We start from the raw sequence: 18,926 nt of genomic DNA, 5'->3' as shown, positions 1-18,926 counted from the left end.
AATATATACTCCGTCTTCACAGACGGACAGAACTGGGGTCGACGTGATCGATATCTGATACTCGCTCACTACTTGGACACCGGCGTAAATGGGCCCGCTCCTTGCATCTTCCAGACCATTATGACAATATTAGGAAGCGCATGCTCCAGGAGACGGATTGAATGAAGGCTTGACACGTTATCCAGACACGCGGCGCGTCGTCGTCCGGTGGGTAGCCGATGCTAAGGGCCTCGAGCTTTCACTAGCACTCCTCCTCCCCCTGTTTCTCGTCCTCTGCACGGCTGCTCATGCTGCTGCACGATGTTGCTGCACGATGTTGTGTAGATCGCACAAGACAAGCATGTATCGTCGGACGACGGACTGCTGCAATTCGTGCCTATAGAGGCGAATTTTGAGCACCTTCCCCCTCACCTGTGTTAGAGGTCGAGGCGTCGACGCAGAACGGCTGGAGGGGCACTCAAAGAGTATACACTTGGAGAATGAGGGCTGTAGGAGGTCCGCTCGTTCCCAGTCTCCTCGGCTGAACATCCTCTGCCTCACATAGCGGTCATTTGCACAGCAATATTAATGGTAGGTAAAACGAGCGATGATTAGTCGGAAAGGCGCATCTCTGCAAATACGGGACATTTATAAGCCATCTTCATCGGTAGACGGAGTACAGCAGAAAGCTTACAGCGCGGGAGTCAGAGCAAGGATATGAGTTTTCAAGCGAAAGATGTTGAGGGGCGAAGCCTTGTCTGAATGTCGACCCCAGTCGGACTCGTTCTACTTTGCTATTCATTATCGCTTTGCTCAGGATGCCGCGTGATGTTCAGGGTTTGCGAGACGCGAAGGAGTATGAGTTACATACAAGGGTCGACAAACGCTACATGTAATGTTTGAAAGAGGGCACCTCGTTGTCATTCCCAAGATTGCTTCTTCCATGCTTCGACTGGCTCTCCGTTCTCCGATCCAGGAATCATACCAGCAGTGCGCAACATGTCTCATACAGGCGTTACGTCGTCCCCGTTTATATACTCTTTCGAACTCGCTGAAGGACGTCATCAGCCGGGCATATCATCAGTATACGAGCAGCACTCACTCATGGAAGACTGGTCAAAAGACTAGCGCAGACTTATCTTGCCAAAAACTCTTCAAATCCGCACTTTCTCTTGCCGCGTGAGCTGAGCGCATAGTCATCGCTCCGAGCAACGCAGTCCGCTGCGCAAGTTCCCGAGACGGGTGCAATCCGGCGACGCGTGCATGTCCCAAGTGTCGATTGTTACAGGTCTATACGTCGATATACGCGTACTTGAAATGTTGTTGAGGGATAGGGTCCAGTGGGTGAGATGTAGGCGCACAACAAAGCACGGAAGACTTGACGAGGCTTGCGCATCGTAAGCAGCCGTCGAGAGAGAAATACAACTTGCGGTCGGTACTATCGAGTCTGGTTTCCCTTTTGCGTGTAATGCTGACCTATAACGAGTGCCGCTAATGTTGTCTGGCGAGCACACTGTGCTGAGGATAAGTGGGTGGGGACACGGTGTTGTGCAAGTGGTTTAGCAGGGAAGTAAACAAGTAAGAGGAATGATGAGAAAGCCTGCAGTACTGTCTGGCATCCTAGGCGTTATAGTGTATCTGAGGGAACGGCGTCGACGAGGGTGAAGCCTGGAGATGGGCGAGTCAAAAAAGCGCAGCCAGACGCCTAGCTCGTCCCTCATGATTGGACCGTTCGCATCAAGCGATTTAGTGGGCGAGTACGGCCCGGAACGTCCGTATGGGGACCATTCGTCAAGCCATTTGCCAGCATTAATCCAGCGACCAGCTCCGAAAGTCGATGCGCTGCGGTCTGGCATCCGAGGCCTGAAAGGAGGTAGATGTAATTCTCCCAGCAATTTCAGCCTGATATGGATCCGATGGGAAATATTTGAGCAGGCTTCGCAGCTGTTGAACCGAGCAGATGCTCATCGTGCCGGACACTTCGTGGTCAGTGCAGCGGGCAAGGGCGTCTGACCTCGACGAGTACATCGCCTCCACCAGCATTGACAAACAACCATTATGGGAGGGTGGCCTCGACAACGGTGTTCACCGCTCGCGGTGCACCCGTCTTACACCTATACTTCTTTCGCTCGCATTCTGACAGTTGCAGTGCATGAAGCAGAACGAGCTACAGCCTCGTTGAAAACGGCTGTCTTCCGCAGCTCGAGCATTCATACACGAGATCTCAACAAGGATCAAATAACTTCGACGTGTAAGTCGCATGGATCCGAATATCGTGCACCCGAGGCTGATGTCTCTACAGTAGTTCCGCGCATTTCGCATTTCTTGCTGTAAGCCCACAACAGCATCAGATATACTTCGCCGTCGTTCGGATTCTAGCGACCATAGTAGCAAGAACTAAGTCCAATGGACACCGTGATGCTGTGCTACTACCGACTCCAGAGAGCACTCGGCCGCAAGACTGACGGAAATGAGGCGAAGCTCGAAGTTTCGTTATATCCGTACGTAATATCCACTGGCTTCTATTTCAATACACTCATCGTTTACACAGACGGCTGCAGCCTATTGCCATCGAAGCTACGTCAAAACGGCGAAGATGAACGGCTGAACGGTGGTTATTGTAGGGGCCGCTCCCGACAAGATATCATCTACCACAATACAGAGCACGCCAAGTGACTAAGGTGGGTGCGCTACAAGGCGACGGGCAGGCCTGTTATGAAAGTAGGTCGCGCTGGATGAGCGAAATTTTGAATGCCGCATGAGAGGACCGATGTTTAAAGGCGTAAGGAATCCCCTTCCTTCACTCATTTTCCTCAATCCACATCATGGACGTCAAGGATCCCGACTTGCGTACTCAGTCCCACAGCCCCGATGATATTCGGGATGGAATACGTTCGGAGCATTCTTCTGAGAAGCAACCCACGACTTTCGGTGTGCCTATAGCTGAGATAACTCTCGCTCCAATCGATCACGGGTTCTCTGCATGGGCAACTGTGAGTGGCGTGTGTGCCCATTCTCGTATAATTCACTAACCGGGAACAAAGGTGGTCTCATCTAGTATTCTTGGCTTCTTCGTATGGGGATTCCCAAACTCTTCGGGTGCACTCCTCGCGGCGTACTTGCAGGAGCCACTCTACAGTTCACAGAAGCACGCAATGTCCACCCTGCCGCTGATTGGCACCCTCTCCACAGGTATTTTGTATTGCTCAGGTATCACCTCCCCTTGTACAAGTTTCCCCGGGTCGACTGATCGCCGCCTGCAGGAATTGTTATTTATCCGCCAATGTATTATTACCCGCGCCTTCGCAAGCCGTACCTGTGGTCTGGGGTTTTTATTTGTTTTCCTAGCTTGCTCGGGGCAAGTTTTACCACGAACGTACGTGTGTTTCTGCGGTGCTGACTGACATGCGTGCTGAGACTCACAGTTCAGGTGACCCTGTTGATCTTCCTGCAAGGAGTGATCTATTCAATCGGCGCCTGTACGTCACCGCCACTGCTTTCAAAAGTTTGTGACCCTGCCTAACTGGTCATAGCTCTGGTCTACTACCCTATCCTCTCGTACTTGTCCGAATGGTTTGTGCAGCGCCGGGGCTTGGCAAGTGGGATTGTTGTTGCAGGTATGCCCCTTCAATTTCCACACGACGAAGTGTGAGCAGTTTCTAAACAACACTGCCCCGCGCAGCTGACAATGCCGGCGGTGTTCTCTTTCCCATCATCATACCGGCCCTAATCTCGCGGTTCGGAATCATGTCAACAACGCGTATCTACGCAGTCGTACTGGCAGTATGCCTGTTGCCCGCGATCCCGTTCATGAAAGCGCGTCTTCCCGAATCGCCCGTGCACGGTTCCACACTGCGCTCAGCGACACGTTCGTGGATGCATGACCGCAGGTTCTGGTTCTTCATTGTGATCAACACGCTCCAGGGCTTCGCACACTTCGTGCCTCTCATTTGGCTGCCAAGTGCGTCCCCATCTTTCGGTTCGTAGCGCCGCACTTAGCAACGCACTCATACACCCTCTGTAGCATTTGCAACCTCGCTCGGCCTCACGACAAGTCAAGCATCGTTGACGCTGACACTTTCCAATGCCACCGCCATCATTGCCGGGTTCGCAGTGGGTTGGCTCAGCGATCGGTGCAACATCTGGGCGCTCGCGTTCTCAGTGTTGCTGCTCAGCTCGCTCGCAACACTCGTGCTGTGGGGTGTAACATCGTTCTCGTTCGCCGGCGTCCTCGCGTATGCCGCTGTGTACGGCATTACCGCGGGTAGCTGGTCGAGTCTGTGGAGCGGATTTGTGCGACCCATCGCGCGTATGCCTTCTTCTTATCCTGCTTCTGACTGTCATCTGATTATGTTTTGTATATAGTAGGCGACCCATCTGTTGCGACCACAATAATCAACTTCATGATGCTGAGTCGAGGGATTGGGAATATCGCGTCTACGCCAATTTCTACTGCCCTTCAGCAAGCGAAGCTTGTGGTTGTACTGGGCAGCGGCGCAACAAAGACTGGCTTCGCAGTCGATGGCGGGCGGTACACTGCGGTCATCGTCTATACTGGGGCATGTTTTGCGTGTGCGTCGGCTGTTACCATTCTGGGCTGGTTTTTGGACAAGAGACGAGACATGAAGCGAGCTGATAATGTACGCAGCAACTGAATTAACCTATCGTTTTGTTATGCTCTGGGGCCACATTGCAGATAATTCGATATATGTGCAGATTTCTGTGTTATGCTATACCATAAACACCCAGGTGGTGTATTGAGGCACGTAACCAACGAGTAGAACGCGGGTGTCCGTGCGCAATGGGCCTGGGGTTCAAAGGGCTTGACGAGGCTACTGGCGCGTCGTTCGTGACTGGTTGTCGATAAAGCAGTACCTTCTTGTTGTATCATTGCTTATATTTCCAATAGTAAATTGAGTGACATCCCATCTGCCGGTAACACCATCGCGCGTTCCTTTCAAGAGTCCTAGGGCCGTATGCATGCAGAACCCGCTGCGGGCCGGCCCGCGCGAGCAGGTACAACTTGGCTAAGCCCAGAATAACATCACAGCGGCGACAGAAGCACAAGATTAGTCGTGGATTTCACTATGCTACAGTGACGACCTAAAGTATTGCAACAGACCTCAGAGGGGTGTTAAGATTCCTCAATATCTCCACAAATATTACAGATGGCTGGACACATTGTATATGGTTTCTAAACTGGAAAACTAGCTGTATTTTCTCAAGGTATTGCCTTGTAGTAGAAGGTGTATGCTGGAAGAGTATATCAAAAATAGCTGAAAATGTGCATATTGATCACATAATTTGTAGTATAATACAGACTGTAGAATAAAATTGACTCTGCACATATTAAAATGGAGCTAGTTGTATAGTATGTGTACAAATATAATAATGTGATTAGGCATCCATTTGAATGAACTGTAGGGCATATCACATTGGCTTGTTTCTCTTGCAGCAGTTTGCACATATCTAACTCCACAATGTGGAGAGAAAAGTTTCCCAAAATCTGTTCACAGTATGTACTTTACTAGGAGATATATAGTAGCAAAATATAAGAACTTCAGCACCTGATTATGTTTGAAGCGTATGAGTATACACTGTTGCATGTTGCAATGAATGTGATATGCCCTACAGTTCATTCAAATGGATGCCTAATCACATTATTATATTTGTACATATACTATACAACTAGTTTCATTTTAATATGTGCAGAGTCAATTTTATTCTACAGTCTGTATTATACTACAAATTATGTGATCAATATGCACATTTTCAGCTATTTTTGATATACTCTTCCAGCATATACCTTCTACTACAAGGCAATACCTTGAGAAAATACAGCTAGTTGTTCAGTTTAGAAACCATATACAATGTGTCCAGCCATCTGTAATATTTGTGGAGATATTGAGGAATCTTAACACCCCTCTGAGGTCTGTTGCAATACTTTAGGTCATCACTGTATCTTACATCATCTGTCTGTAGCATTGAAGCTATACTGTTATGCTTGTAATTTGCATGATTCGAAGGTTGCTGCTATATGCTACATGTCTCGACTCTCTCAGTGGCCTGTACGGTATTTGCCAGTAGCTTGACAGGTTGCATGCAAAAACCGGCATTCCAAGGAGATAGCATACTCATTAAATGGTATTACTGATGCTTCAATGACTGTAGGCATGTCCGTGAAGACTTCTCTTGCGCTCATGCCCAAGTTGACCTGGTCCCAATATGATCAAGTATGCGGGCAGAAGGTCAGGTCGGTGCGACACATCAAAGCGAGATATATGTGTCTGGTCTCGCGTCCAGTTACCATACCAATACAGATGGTGGATCACGAGGCCAAAACATCCTTGTCTGCCCAGGATAAGCGAGGCATGCTCGACACAATATTAATGAGCTTAATGCCTGAAGAAGACAATACTTGAAGATAATCGTGAGCAGAATAAATACTTCAGCTAAACATAAATATATGTTACAGCCATTTGCATAAAGTTTGTCAAGTACTTCGACGGGCGAGGGAAAAGAAAGAAAGAGCCCAGAAGACACAGGGTGGTAAGCAGCTTTTTTCTTGAAGAAACCCGGCCAAAATTGGGAAACAAGAATCAATTGTTCCCCGGTTGTACATTGGGGTAAATTAGTGCGCAAATTGGTGCAAAACCGGCCAAAAGAGGCTGAAACGCGACAAAACTAGCGGAAAAGGAAGGTTTGTCTTCAAATTTTCTCGAATGAAAAACGGTTAAACACAGGTTCTTGTTCGCCTAGCTTTTGGTTGGTTATGCAAGCAAAAAAACTGCACCTACCATCTACTTAGTGAGACCAACTCGAGGCATTGAAACAGACGCCCTTTGCTCATTGGCTAGGGCGAGCGCCAAATGTAACGAAGGCGCTCTGATATGAATATGCTGGATAATCATCGCTGTCTGTACGATAGCTAGTATTTTAAATTATATGTAGAGCCAGAAGGTGCCGATACTATGCACGAACATCACTAATCTCTGGCGCCTAATAATCGACGCCAGTGCCTTGATGTCTCTTTTCTTCCCTCCCCCACCGAAGTGACAAACGCGACGCAAATGGCTGTAGACGGCGGACCCGTGCTGAGGAAGAGCTGAGACATACCCTCACGGAAGGAGCTAAAGGCTATTTGCTCGCTGCAAGGATTCACCGTGGTCAATCTGAGGCCTCTTTTCGAAAGATGTGCCGGTGAAACGGAATCGGCGTCGTACGTAGCCGACGCCTGCAAGTCTCAAAGGCTCACGGAAGTTCTGACGTCCAAAGGCGTCAAGTATCCCATTTGTGACGGCCGCTTCAGTCTGAGTCACGGTGGTCGCGAGCCCCGGTTAGCATCCGCCCATCGGATCGAGATCTTCGCCTCCGCCCATCGGATCTAACTGACTTTTTTTTTCTGCCTTCTATGTCCCGGTAGCTGTAGTATATGCACTCGCCGCTGCCGATGTTAGAGAAGGATGTTGGAGGTTACGGGATGTCGCAGATACTGCCTAATATCTCTGATATTGCCTAACATTCCTAACAAGGGATGCGGTCTTCCTGAGGGCCGATTGGCCCAGGCGAGAGCTTAAAACTCGCACTTCGAGGGGAGGAAAATCTAACTCTTTTGCCTCAGATACACCGTCCGTACCTCAGAAGAGCTACCGAATAGGTGAGTGATGAGCTACGCGCGAATTTGCGCATGGAAGCTCATACACGTCGCGGATCGGCTACATTGCCGTGCGCTTCTCGCGCGTTCGAGGTTCTAGCAGTCGTCGAAAGCAACTAGCTAATATCTCGGTTCCTTTAGGTAAACTCCCTGGTCATATTCGTCGACGACTGCACCGGCCGCTGTGCTGACCTCAAGACAACCCTCACACCTTTCCCCTACCAATTTGCCTCGGTTCTTTCCATGGAGTTTATTGGGCCCACAAAAGCCGGCAACGCCGACGGCGTCCAGAATGAGATACGTTCGAGGGACTCTCCTGAAAAGCAGCCAATGTCCCCTAACAGGCCCGTAACTGAAATTACTCTCGCTCCAATCGATCGCGGATTTTCTGCATGGGCAACGGTAGATGACATTATATGACTATCCGTGTGCGCTCCCTTACCCTGGGTTATAGGTCGTTGCGTCCAGTGCTCTGGGCTGTTTGGTCTGGGGGTTCCCAAATTCTTCCGGCGCGCTCCTTGCAGAGTACATGAAGGATCCACTTTACAGCTCACAAAAGAACGCAGCGTCTACTCTACCGCTGATCGGAACACTCTCTACGGGTATTTTATACTGCTCAGGTATCAAGTCCGTTTTCTGTGATTCTCCTTGATAGACTCATTCCTTGTACAGGTATCATCATATATCCCCCAATATACTATTACCCACGCCTTCGCAAAATTTACCTGTGGTCTGGAGTTTTCATATGTTTCCCTAGCTTGCTCGGTGCGAGCTATACTACGAACGTATGTCTGCTTTCGCATCGCAATGCCAAACATGCGTGCTGACACCCAAAGCTCAGGTGAAGTTGTTGATCGTCCTGCAAGGGGTGGTCTATTCAATAGGCGCCTGTACGTCGCCTTCGCTGCTATCAAAAGTCTGTGACCCTGTCTAACTGGCCATAGCACTAGTCTACTATCCTATCCTTTCATACTTGTCCGAATGGTTTGTGCAGCGCCGGGGCTTGGCGAGTGGGATTGTTGTCGCAGGTGCGTTCCTTCAGTTCCTACAAGGCAGAGCATGAGCCCTTCCTAAAAGTTCTGCGTAGCTGACAACATCGGCGGCGTTCTCTTCCCCATAATCATACCGACCCTCGTCAAGCACTTCGGGATTATGATAACAACGCGCATCTACGCAGTCATGCTAGCAGTATGCTTGTTGCCTGCAGTTCCATTCATGAAGGCACGTCTACCGGAATCGCGCGTGGGCAGTCCCACGCGCCATCCGGCGACACGTTCGTGGGTGCACGACCGCAGGTTCTGGTTCTTCGTCACTATAAACACGATCCAGGGTTTTGCGCACTTTGTGCCCCTCACCTGGTTACCAAGTGCGTCCGCACCTCTCAGGCCTTGGTGTGACACTAGGCAACAGACTTACACGCCCTCTGTAGCATTCGCAACCTCACTCGGCCTCACAACAAGTCAGGCTTCGCTGACGCTGACGCTTGCCAATGCCACATCCATCATCGCCGGGTTCGTGGTGGGCTGGCTTAGCGATCGGTGCAATATCTGGGCTCTCGCATCCACATTGCTACTGCTCAGCTCGCTCGCGACACTCATGCTATGGGGCGTAGCATCGTTCTCGTTCGCGGGAGTCCTCGCGTATGGAGCGGTTTACGGTGTCACCGCGGGTAGCTGGTCGAGTCTGTGGAGTGGATTCGTGCGGCCCCTCGCATGTAAGCCTTCTTCTCATCTTGGTCTTAATTGCCGTCTGAATATGTCGCTTGTACAGTGGGCGATCCATCCGTCGCGACCACAATAATCAACCTCATGATGTTCAGCCGCGGAGTTGGGAGCATTGCGTCTACGCCAATTTCTACTGCACTTCAGCATTCGAAACTTGTGGTTGCACTGGGCAGTGGCGTAACAAAGACCGGCTTCGCAGTCGATGGAGGGCGGTACACTGCCGTCATCATCTACACCGGTGCATGTTTCGCGTGTGCAGCTTCTGTCACCGTTTTGGGTTGGATTTTTGACAAGAGGCGAGGCATAGGGGGAGCAGAAGAGGCATGCGATGTGTTCCGTGATCGTATCACGGAGAAGGCGTGATAATTATGTATTGTGCCGCACGCTAAGTCTAATTTGAAGTGCAATATTTGATAGGCGCCATAGATAAGTCATATGCAAGGCAAGCAGGCATGAAAAGTACGGACCAAGATAATAATAATAAAAAGGTTGTATTCTTGCGAAAACGTCACGTGGCTAATCTGATCCGATCACGTCGCCACAAAGTCCCGGCTAGGCGCTTTTTTTGCGCTGCAAAATTGGCCGCGACCTTGTCCTCGGCGACGTTGTTCTCTCAGAACAGGTTGCAATTTTAGCGCTACAGAAACGCAACCCTTTCCTCACGTGTCACACCCGCTGCCGGACTGGTCGCACAGGTACAGTATCAATTTTGACCCTCTCTCCCCCAACAGCACCACTGTGTCTTCAAGTAAGCAGCCCTGATTTCAATAGTGTATTCGGCATCCCGCTAGCCAGCTACCACAATGTACCGCCTCCAGGAGGACCACATAATGATGAACGTACACTGGCCGCTTGCAGTTCGGTCTCGTGGATTTAATTTGTTCCCGCGCAGCAATGTCTCTTCCGATGACTCCCCTGTGCGCACTCGACACACTGATAAAGCTCGGCGACTCCATCCAACGCCTTTTCTCCGCGGGTGTTCTCTAGTACGACATTGTGTGTAGCAGCACTGCTAGTAGGCCCTGTGGCACATGTCTATGCGGGCCGCCGCTGGTGCGTCGCTCTTGTCATCCGATACTAGTATTCTCCATCTGACTCGTCGGTTGCACAGACAGAGGGCAGTCCATCTCACGCGACGATGATCTCCGGCTTCGTGTTGAATCACTGACCGTTGTAACCTTAGTGCACAGTTAATATGATTCTCATCGCTCACTAACGCATGGAATGCTACTATGCCAAAAATATTTCGCGTCAACTACATGCTACTCCTTCCGTCGGGCTTCTCTATTAAATATACATGGGTCATCCTTTGTTTCATTGGAGACGTAAATATTTGATTCAATGAAGGAAATATGCATCCCTGTTTAACCACTGTCAGCACTAGTTTACCTTTAACATGCCGCCCCCTAATCACCTTCGCAACGAGCCAGACCTTGATAGTTTCTAAAATGACGTACTTAGTGCCTCGCAGAAGTGTACTGCCGACCTTGCGAGCTCGGATTTCACAGCATAAGAGCTCGCCACTTTCGTCTTGAGATCGGAGCTTAAGTGTCTCCGTCTCGTGGTCGGACTCGTCTTCCTCGCCCTCGCGATCGATGCTAACGGGCCCATACGACATCATGTCCATTCTCCGCTCCCACCGGACCTGCGTTCTGCTGAGCTGTCGCACTTTCAGATAGATTTAGATATATAAGTGCACGGACACCCTAACGCTTAAGACCATGGTCATCTATTGGAAATCTACCTTATGCTGCCTTCAAAATCTGTCTCATATAGGTCCGGCGCAGCCATAACATTAGGCACTCAGATGTGCCATAATGCAATATGAGACCGAATGTCGAAGGGACCGCCACATCCTCGGAGCACAAGCTTGCCGTAAACTGTGTCACCATCGTCAGTGAAACGACTTGCGGTAGGATCTCCTGAGAACTGACCTCCACGACCGCACAACGTCGGATCTACTTTACCTCTATGCACCGACGACATCTGGTCTGAGCGCACCGCGTTCAGCTCCTGTAAGCCACTTGTAAGCTGCTGGCTACGCGCGACAGCCCGCAGGACGCACCGCGGCGCCAGTTTCGCGCAGCACCTCGAGCCGCTCGAGCATGTCGCCGGCGCTGGACTCTACACGCTCTTCGATGAGTCTCGGATGGGGCCCATAAACTTTTCGACTCCAGGGACGAGGCCTCGACCCTGAGGCTCGAGTATGAGGTGTCTGCTGGCATGAGCGCCCTTAGGCTAGCGCTGCAGGCTATGTTATCATGAGACGAACTGAAAATACGCGCACGCCCCACTCACCGACACTGCCCCTTCTAGCTGCCCCTCTAGCCGCTTGGGCACCCGAATCATTCGGCTGTCCTCCCGCCGAACTACAGATGGAGCCGCTCGACTGTGACTTCTGAGAATGGAGCGCGCGTATGTCTTGTGAAAATCGTGCAGCATCTTCAAGCTGTGCAAGAGAGTGGACCGGCGGTGAAACGATGTAAGGGTCGGCTGAATCAGAGGCAGATGAGCGCGACTTCATGGAAGGTCCCTGCCGTCGGTCGTCGCAAGTATTTTACTCCGTGCCTCGACCGCCCATCTCACTAAGAGGATGAAGCCTGCCCCTGATGGATCTTCACTCATGAATCACATCAGGATCGACAAACACTAGATGTCACGTTTCAAGGAGGGTACCTTACTGCTGTTCCTAAAATTGCTCCTAGGAATCACATCAGCAGGACCTGGCATATCTCACATGGGCGTTGCACTATCAGACACTTTTGAGCTCGCTAAAGGATATCAGTAGAATTTAGAAATGCATATTATTAGTATACAAGCAGCACTCGCTCGTGCTAAGTTGGTCCAAAGCCGTACAGCTGTCGCTCCGAGCGGCGCGGTCCGCTGTACAAGTGCCCAAGAATCAGTCCGATGATGCGAGCGTGTCACAAATATGGACCATCAAAAGTCCATATGCCGACGTGCGCGTGCGCAAGATGTTGTATTGAGGGATGTGGTCCAATGGGTGGGATGTAGACGTGCAGCAAGGCGGGAAACACCTCGTGAGGCCCGCGCGTCGTGAATGGTCGTCGAGAGGGGAACACTACTCACATCTGACACCCTCGAGTCTGGATTCCACTTTTGTGCACATGACTAATCCATAATCGGTGCCAATGATGTTGTCTAGCGAGCGCGCTGTGCTGAGCAGTGAGGGCAGGTGGGCGGCGACGCGGAATCAGCTTTGCGCAAATAGCCTGGCAAGAAAGCGGAAAATTAAGGAGAGCCATGAGAGGGTCTGCAGTGCCGTCTGCCATACTAGGCATCATGATTTGTCTGAGAAAACGGTGTCGACAAGGGCGAAGACAGAGAACGACCTGAGGGTGGGCGAGTCAAAGGGCGGCGCCTAGGCGCCTGACTCGTTGAGTGGCTTTATAATGATCGGATCAGCGGGATGCACTTCCGCGCCGATGACAATAAGTAAACAAGCATGCATTCATGGATTGTTTCGTGAAAATATCTATCACTTTATTTCGCTTGTTACAGCTCTTCTGGTTCTCCTTACTACCAAAGCGTCTCCGCCTTTCCGAGTGCGTGCATCAGCGCAACGCGGCAGGAGAGCGTGGAAATCAGAACTGACAATAATGATATCTGCCTCCCAGGACTCGGAACTCCTTGACGACGATCACATCCTTTGCTCGCATATCGACGCTCGCACGCTGGCCGCTTGCGGCTCGGTCTCACAAAGATGACTTTCTCCCATGCGACAATGTCTCTTCCGACAACTCGCGCGCGCACATCTTATACACCTCCAGCGTTCAACGGCTCCGCCGTCGCCGTCTCTCCTTCGCGGGTGACATTGCATACGTCGTTGCGTACAGCAGCGCCGCAGGCTGCTGGCCGAAGTCCACCGGTAAGGCATGTGAGGCGAGTCCTTGCAGTCCGCGTCACTTTCGTACCGGTCATTCTCTGCGTGGACGGAGGGCAATTTATCTCATGCGACAGTGATCTCTGGCCTCCTTGCAATCTTTGTTCCCCTTGTTTTAAGTGCTACCGATGTAGAATGATGTACACCGTCCACCACAGTGTTGGTTGGTTAACGAACCAAGTAACCAGTTAAAGGTTGACTATTGTGACTAGTCATTGACTAGTTAATTAGTCACCCGCTAACTCTAACTAAACGGCTCTCCGGGTCCATCCACGTGACCTCCTGAGACGCACTGGGCGTTTACTAACCGAATGGCTTGCTGCGTCCTCGGCGACTCCTCGAGGTCTGCGCATGGACTTCGTCTTATAGTTTAAACAAACGCAACTTTTTTTTTTACCCTCTTCGTCTCCTTTGCGCTGAGTGTGCCATGTCCGGGCGGAAACCAGGAAGAACTGGCTGGTGGAGGAGGCATTTCATCGACCATCCGCTTAAAGGCAAGCATGTCTCGCCTTCTCGACGACTCCTGCGTTCTGATTGGTCCTCGGCAGTTCCCGACATCAGGACCCGAAACCGCTTAGTTACAGTTCGTCTAGTCAGGTCATTAACTACTTAACTAGTCATTTACTGGTCATTAACTAGTCATTAACTCGCGCAACACTGGTCCACCAGGCCTCATATAGCGCGTAACTACGTGACTAGCGCCAGCAGAGGCGCAGGAGTCCAAGCCTTTTGACAGTCGCTGTGACCATAGTGCGCAGTTAATAGGATACCTATGAGTCACTAGCGCATGTAATGTCTCAGTACCATGTGAAATTTCTGCAGTGACTACATACTAAACCAGTGGACAGATGTAGCGTTGTTGTACATATAATCGCCACAGTGGCAGAGGGCTTCGCATAGTCAGCTAGCTACCCGTTTCCTCTGTTGGTATTCCTCCTCTGAGATATACACAACACACTTGTTATACCATGGAGGGAGTGTGAGCTGGTTCGACGGAACAGATATACATCCTCGCTTGACCACCTCCAGCGCTGACTCACCCCCGACTTGCCGCTCTCCAGTCACCTCCGCAACAAGCCAGACCACCCAGGTGAGCTTCAAGATGACGTACTTTACGCCTCGTAGAACCGTACCGCCAACCCTGCAATCTTCTATCTCATAGCAAGAGAGACGGCCGCTTGCGCCTCGAGATTGGAGCTTGAGTGTCTCATGGCCGGACTCGTCTTTCTTCCCCTGGCGATCGATGTCAACGGGCCCATACATTGGAACGGCCTTATGGAAGTAGATCCCTGGCTCAGTCATTTGAAGGCACGAATTGTCCAGAACACTCAGTAGCGCCCCGTGGTCAGGCCTCGAGGTATGAGTGACACGCTCGGGTTGCTCGTATTGCATCAGGACCTGCCACGAAGGGAACAGCGAGATGTCGTCCGGGCAGCATATTACGTGGCGCAAGGCGATCTGCCATCGCGAAAGTGGATCCACATGCTTGAGAAGCGCGGTCCAAGCGCGGTCCGGCGACATGTCTTCGTCGTATATTGGCAGCGTCTCGCAGTTCAGAAGGTATGCGAGGCCGTGAATCCTATCGAGCTCTGTGGTGCAGTGACGTCCCCGCATTGCCGGAACCCCAAAGGCCAAGGCGTCGAATAATGGTACGTGCTTGGATGGTATAGATCGCGGGAGGTGATCTCGGAAGAAACGCCACGTGTCCGCAGATACCGTCCCGGTGGTTCCACCAGGCAACCAAAACCTGGTGGCCTCTTGCGCCGTCCAGACGCGGTTGGACCAGTGGCGATCGGAAGACAATACTTCTGGAGACGGGTCGAAAGGAAGGCCCAGACCGTTAAAATACGTGACGCACGGTACGGGTGGGGACGAGTAGACGCGACCGATGGTAGGGACGTCGAGCTTCCACTCCTCTTTCCTCTGCTCCTCATCTTCTGGACGTCCCCGTTGTCTCAGACACAGAACGTCCATCCAGACATACTCAGCACCGAGATTAAGGAGCTCGACTCGGACGTGGTCAAGGGTGATGTCTCTCGGGGTGGGAACGGGCCACTCGTGGTCGTTGATCGGGGTCGAGACATAGGTGCGAGCGCTTTCATGGACCCAGCTGTGCGATACCGTCCAGACATACGTGGGGATATCGAGCCAGTCGCGACTTGGATTAATGGCATAGAAGGGCAGGACGCGATTACTGTAGAGGTCCCATACCCGTCGTGGGAGCACTCGCGCGTTGCTGATATAGCTACCATCTACGACGTTTTGCCGCATCACTTCGTCCTTGTTTCGCTTTTTAGTAAGGTTGGAGAGCAGCTGAGCGAAGCCGGACTGCCAGTGGGGTCGTAGAGAACCGTAGACTTGGCCAAAGTCTCGTGAGGAACGGAGAAAGTGATTGAGGCACTGCTCCAGCCCCGGCTTGTTCAGTGAGTAGCTGGTCCCGAGGACGTCGTTGAGTCGCTCCAGCAGCTCTGTGACGTTCATGGCAGCGCAGGGTGTGTCTGCAAGGGCGTTCGGTATGGCACCAGGACCGAAGTGGGCCCACTGAAGGGGGACGGAGGAGCGTGGTTCTGGGACAAGTGAGAATGATTTGCCCGGTCCATCGGATGCAAAGAGTTGCTCGAGAGGGACTCCCGACTGTGCCATCTTGATCCTCCCCCACATTGCGAAGTTGCGTGCATGCTCAACGGCGTATAAATCGGACAGGTGGCCTGCACGGTGGACACCCGTAGAGCTCACGAATGGAGCAAGAGGAGCAGTATAATGTTGGATATCCGTTCTTTGCCATGGAGGCTGCTCAACGCGGACGGTTGTCTCTCCAAGTGTGAAGCTCGTCGATGCGCGCTATGCATAGTAGTGTCTCAGCTTCAACTCCTGTTCATGTATTTGTCTCTGGCTTACCGACTTAATCTGACTCTGGTCTGTGCACAACGGCTAAGCAATCAAGTAAAAGTCTCAACGCCGGCGACTTACCATTACCCATCCAGCCTTTGCGATTTGTTCTGGATCGAGCTGATGTATTTGCAGCGTCGCGGCGTATGAAAGAGAGGCGAGCAGCGCGGCGAAGAAAGTAGAGTCGGGTTACAGGATGGCTGCTACGAGACCGTGACCGGCGGCTGGAAATTGGCAACTGCTCTTCCCCGATAAGATGGGCGTCTATTATGGACGTATCGGGAATACCAGTATTGCGCGATTTGGAAGGCAAAACACAGAGGCACCCAAATCCTCCGATATTAGAGACAGTATACATGTGCCCTACCCTGCCTTCAAGAACGACCTTTCATGGATCCAGCGCGATTGTGAGTTTTGGCGCCCAAATGCCGAAATATCAAAGAGGGTGTTCATGGTGTCGCGGTTCGGTGTGTAACCGACGATAGCGGTTTAGGGCAAGCGGGAAGAGATGGCCGCCGTCGGATGGGACCCCGTTGACACCTGACCAGCGGTGAGAGCGACCCTCCGATGCATGGAGGGGAAGCGTCGACTACCGCCGGTGCGCACCGGCCAGAGCTCGAGGGCGCCACCTAGATAGCACTGACGTGAACTTCTCTGTGTACGTTATCAGACGAATAGGATCGTGGGAGAAGGAGCGAAGGAAAAGCTGTGCGTCGGAAACTTGCGTACAAAGCAGTTACAGCCCGAGTATAGTGAATACGGAGAGGGTGATATTCACTTGGCCGTACTCGCTACAGCTGCGACATTTTCGAAGCCAGCGCAACAAGACTGCAGGAGCAGCACAGAGTATATTGAGAGATATAATTCTTTGGCGCGCTTTCCTAACAAGTTTGTGTGTGAAATGATGAGCACATTTACTCGATGTTTGATGCGCATGCAACGTACGAAGTAGCTCAGAATAGGCCGACCGACATATACACAAGTTTGCGCACCCGCGATCTGGTCTTTGAATAGCTGCAATGCGAGGTTGAAATTCGCTATCCAGGCGCTGCAGATGGTGCGAGCAATGGATACAGGAGCCTGTCCCACGGCGCTGTTTAGCACCAGCTTCGGCAGAAGAATAGATGCCGAACTGGACAGAACGCACGTCTGTGGGCCGTGGCAGGTCTGCACGCAAGCACGCATGCGCGCTAGCGCGATAGGGTGTATGGTCGCTGTCATGGTATATGGCCCCGTAAAACAGGGTGAGAGGGTTTAACGGTGACTGGCTGTCGAGATGATGATGTTCGCCGGAAGCCTGAGATGACCTGCTACTAGGGCCCTCAAGCTTGGCTCGAATGAATTCGGCCGATTCGGCTGTGGGAGCTTTGAAGACTCAGGAGTTCAGAAGTCTGTGCGGAAAATCTAGCAGGTGGCAAATGGACAAGCGGATGGCGCCGTGAAGAGAATCCGTAGCACTATGTCGAGCACTTTAAACATGTTTTTCGTTCGAGGGAGCAGCGTCGGCGTCGCAGAAAGGAGAGGCCTGCGCAGGCCATTTAAGCGCCTGATGCACACTTTGTGATCGGATCAATCGAGCCACGCAGAGCCGGAATTGGAGGACAGGCCGGTGCCTTGCGGGCGAGATTGCATACATATATCAAGTGCGCCGCGGGGCCACATACTTTCTACGACGACAATAGCTATAAAAACCCTGACTCTAACACGAATAATCCAGCACGCGCACTCTTGTTTCTGCCTGTACGCTGATACAAGCTGCACATGATTGCTTTGAATGGAAGTTGCACTATAGGATTTTTGGCTATGTCTAGGACCGCACAAGGCTGTTGGAGCAAGCGGTCATGCGGCAAGACATCTCGTTGAGTCGTTGATCACGGCGCCGCTAATCGTGTCCTCGCCTTCACATGGACGCGCTTTGTCGCTGCGGAGGGGGGCTCTGTAGGCTCTATCGTCGTCAGATCGATCGAAGTTGCACAAGGTTCAGCACCACTCACCAGCAGTACGCTTTCTAGCTGCCTTCCTGGCTGCTCGTATCTCCAAGTCGCGGTAGCCACTCAATTAAAGGACGGAGCCATTCGATGGTAGTCTTTCAAGACGCGATGCGCTGCACTTACACCGCCGTCGTGTACGTAACTGACGGTTTACAATCAGAATGATCGAACAAACGCCTGACTGGTCTGATGCTACTCGGCGGACAGCCAGGAGTACAGGCGCGAATTCAATTTGCTAACCGTTAAGTCTCTATTTGTGCCTGACAGGCTAGCCGTTCGCCTAACAGATTCCTGAGCGTGAGGAAACGAGCTCTTCCAACTTGCAACCGTAGCTACGAGCCTACTTCCTGCTAATAAAATATTGGAAGCTTCCTGAGGGCAGTAACTAACCTTACTTGTATCTTTGTTGCATCCAAAATATTTTTCTCGCCACGAACGAAGGATGTGTCCAATGAAACGACTGACTTTGCGAATGCTTCAAGCCTTTGAGCCGGGGACAGCTTTGAACTCCGCTGATGCTCGGCATGCATCGGCATTCCCTCGGTGTGGTTCAAGCGCTTCTTGTCTGCCACGTCTCTTCCTCTCCCATCCTCCATTCACTTCGCGTATACCTTCACTGTATCTTCCTTAAGCTACAGTACAAAATCAGGTTGTGCTACAGCTCAAGGAGTAGCTTCCTGATTGATATGTTCTTTGGTTCAGCAGCACCTACACTACTCTGACGGGTATTGTCACCATATATTCTGTGGTAGTCACAGCTGACGATTTATCTAGATGTGGTAATC

The 18,926-nt window shown here is 51.5% G+C and overlaps 3 protein-coding genes across 3 annotated transcripts; 2 read left to right on the top strand and 1 right to left on the bottom strand.

The window, feature by feature from the left end:
* Positions 1 to 2,804: 2,804 nt before the first annotated feature.
* On the top strand, positions 2,805 to 4,634 carry PHACADRAFT_98987 (uncharacterized protein; the record flags this gene model as incomplete). Its single annotated transcript, XM_007398388.1, has 8 exons — positions 2,805 to 2,972; positions 3,024 to 3,189; positions 3,243 to 3,355; positions 3,410 to 3,458; positions 3,513 to 3,596; positions 3,662 to 3,940; positions 4,004 to 4,288; positions 4,345 to 4,634. 8 exons carry the CDS (start codon positions 2,805 to 2,807, stop codon positions 4,632 to 4,634), a joined length of 1,434 nt encoding a protein of 477 aa, XP_007398450.1.
* Positions 4,635 to 7,963: 3,329 nt separating this feature from the next.
* PHACADRAFT_98814 (uncharacterized protein) lies at positions 7,964 to 9,720 on the top strand (the record flags this gene model as incomplete). Its single annotated transcript, XM_007398387.1, has 8 exons — positions 7,964 to 8,035; positions 8,088 to 8,253; positions 8,306 to 8,418; positions 8,475 to 8,523; positions 8,578 to 8,661; positions 8,721 to 8,999; positions 9,063 to 9,347; positions 9,404 to 9,720. The coding sequence occupies 8 exons, from the start codon at positions 7,964 to 7,966 to the stop codon at positions 9,718 to 9,720; spliced, it is 1,365 nt and encodes a 454-aa protein (XP_007398449.1).
* A 4,215-nt stretch (positions 9,721 to 13,935) lies between these two features.
* PHACADRAFT_260266 (uncharacterized protein) lies at positions 13,936 to 16,114 on the bottom strand. Its single transcript, XM_007398386.1, has one exon. The coding sequence runs from the start codon at positions 15,902 to 15,904 to the stop codon at positions 14,162 to 14,164; it is 1,743 nt and encodes a 580-aa protein (XP_007398448.1). The 5' UTR covers positions 15,905 to 16,114; the 3' UTR covers positions 13,936 to 14,161.
* Between the last annotated feature and the right edge of the window lie 2,812 nt (positions 16,115 to 18,926).

This window comes from Phanerochaete carnosa (genome assembly GCF_000300595.1).
Source record: "Phanerochaete carnosa HHB-10118-sp unplaced genomic scaffold PHACAscaffold_7, whole genome shotgun sequence".
Taxonomy (NCBI): domain Eukaryota; kingdom Fungi; phylum Basidiomycota; class Agaricomycetes; order Polyporales; family Phanerochaetaceae; genus Phanerochaete; species Phanerochaete carnosa.
The sequence above is the reverse complement of the archived record's forward strand: the minus strand, read 5'-3'. Positions and strand labels throughout refer to the sequence as shown.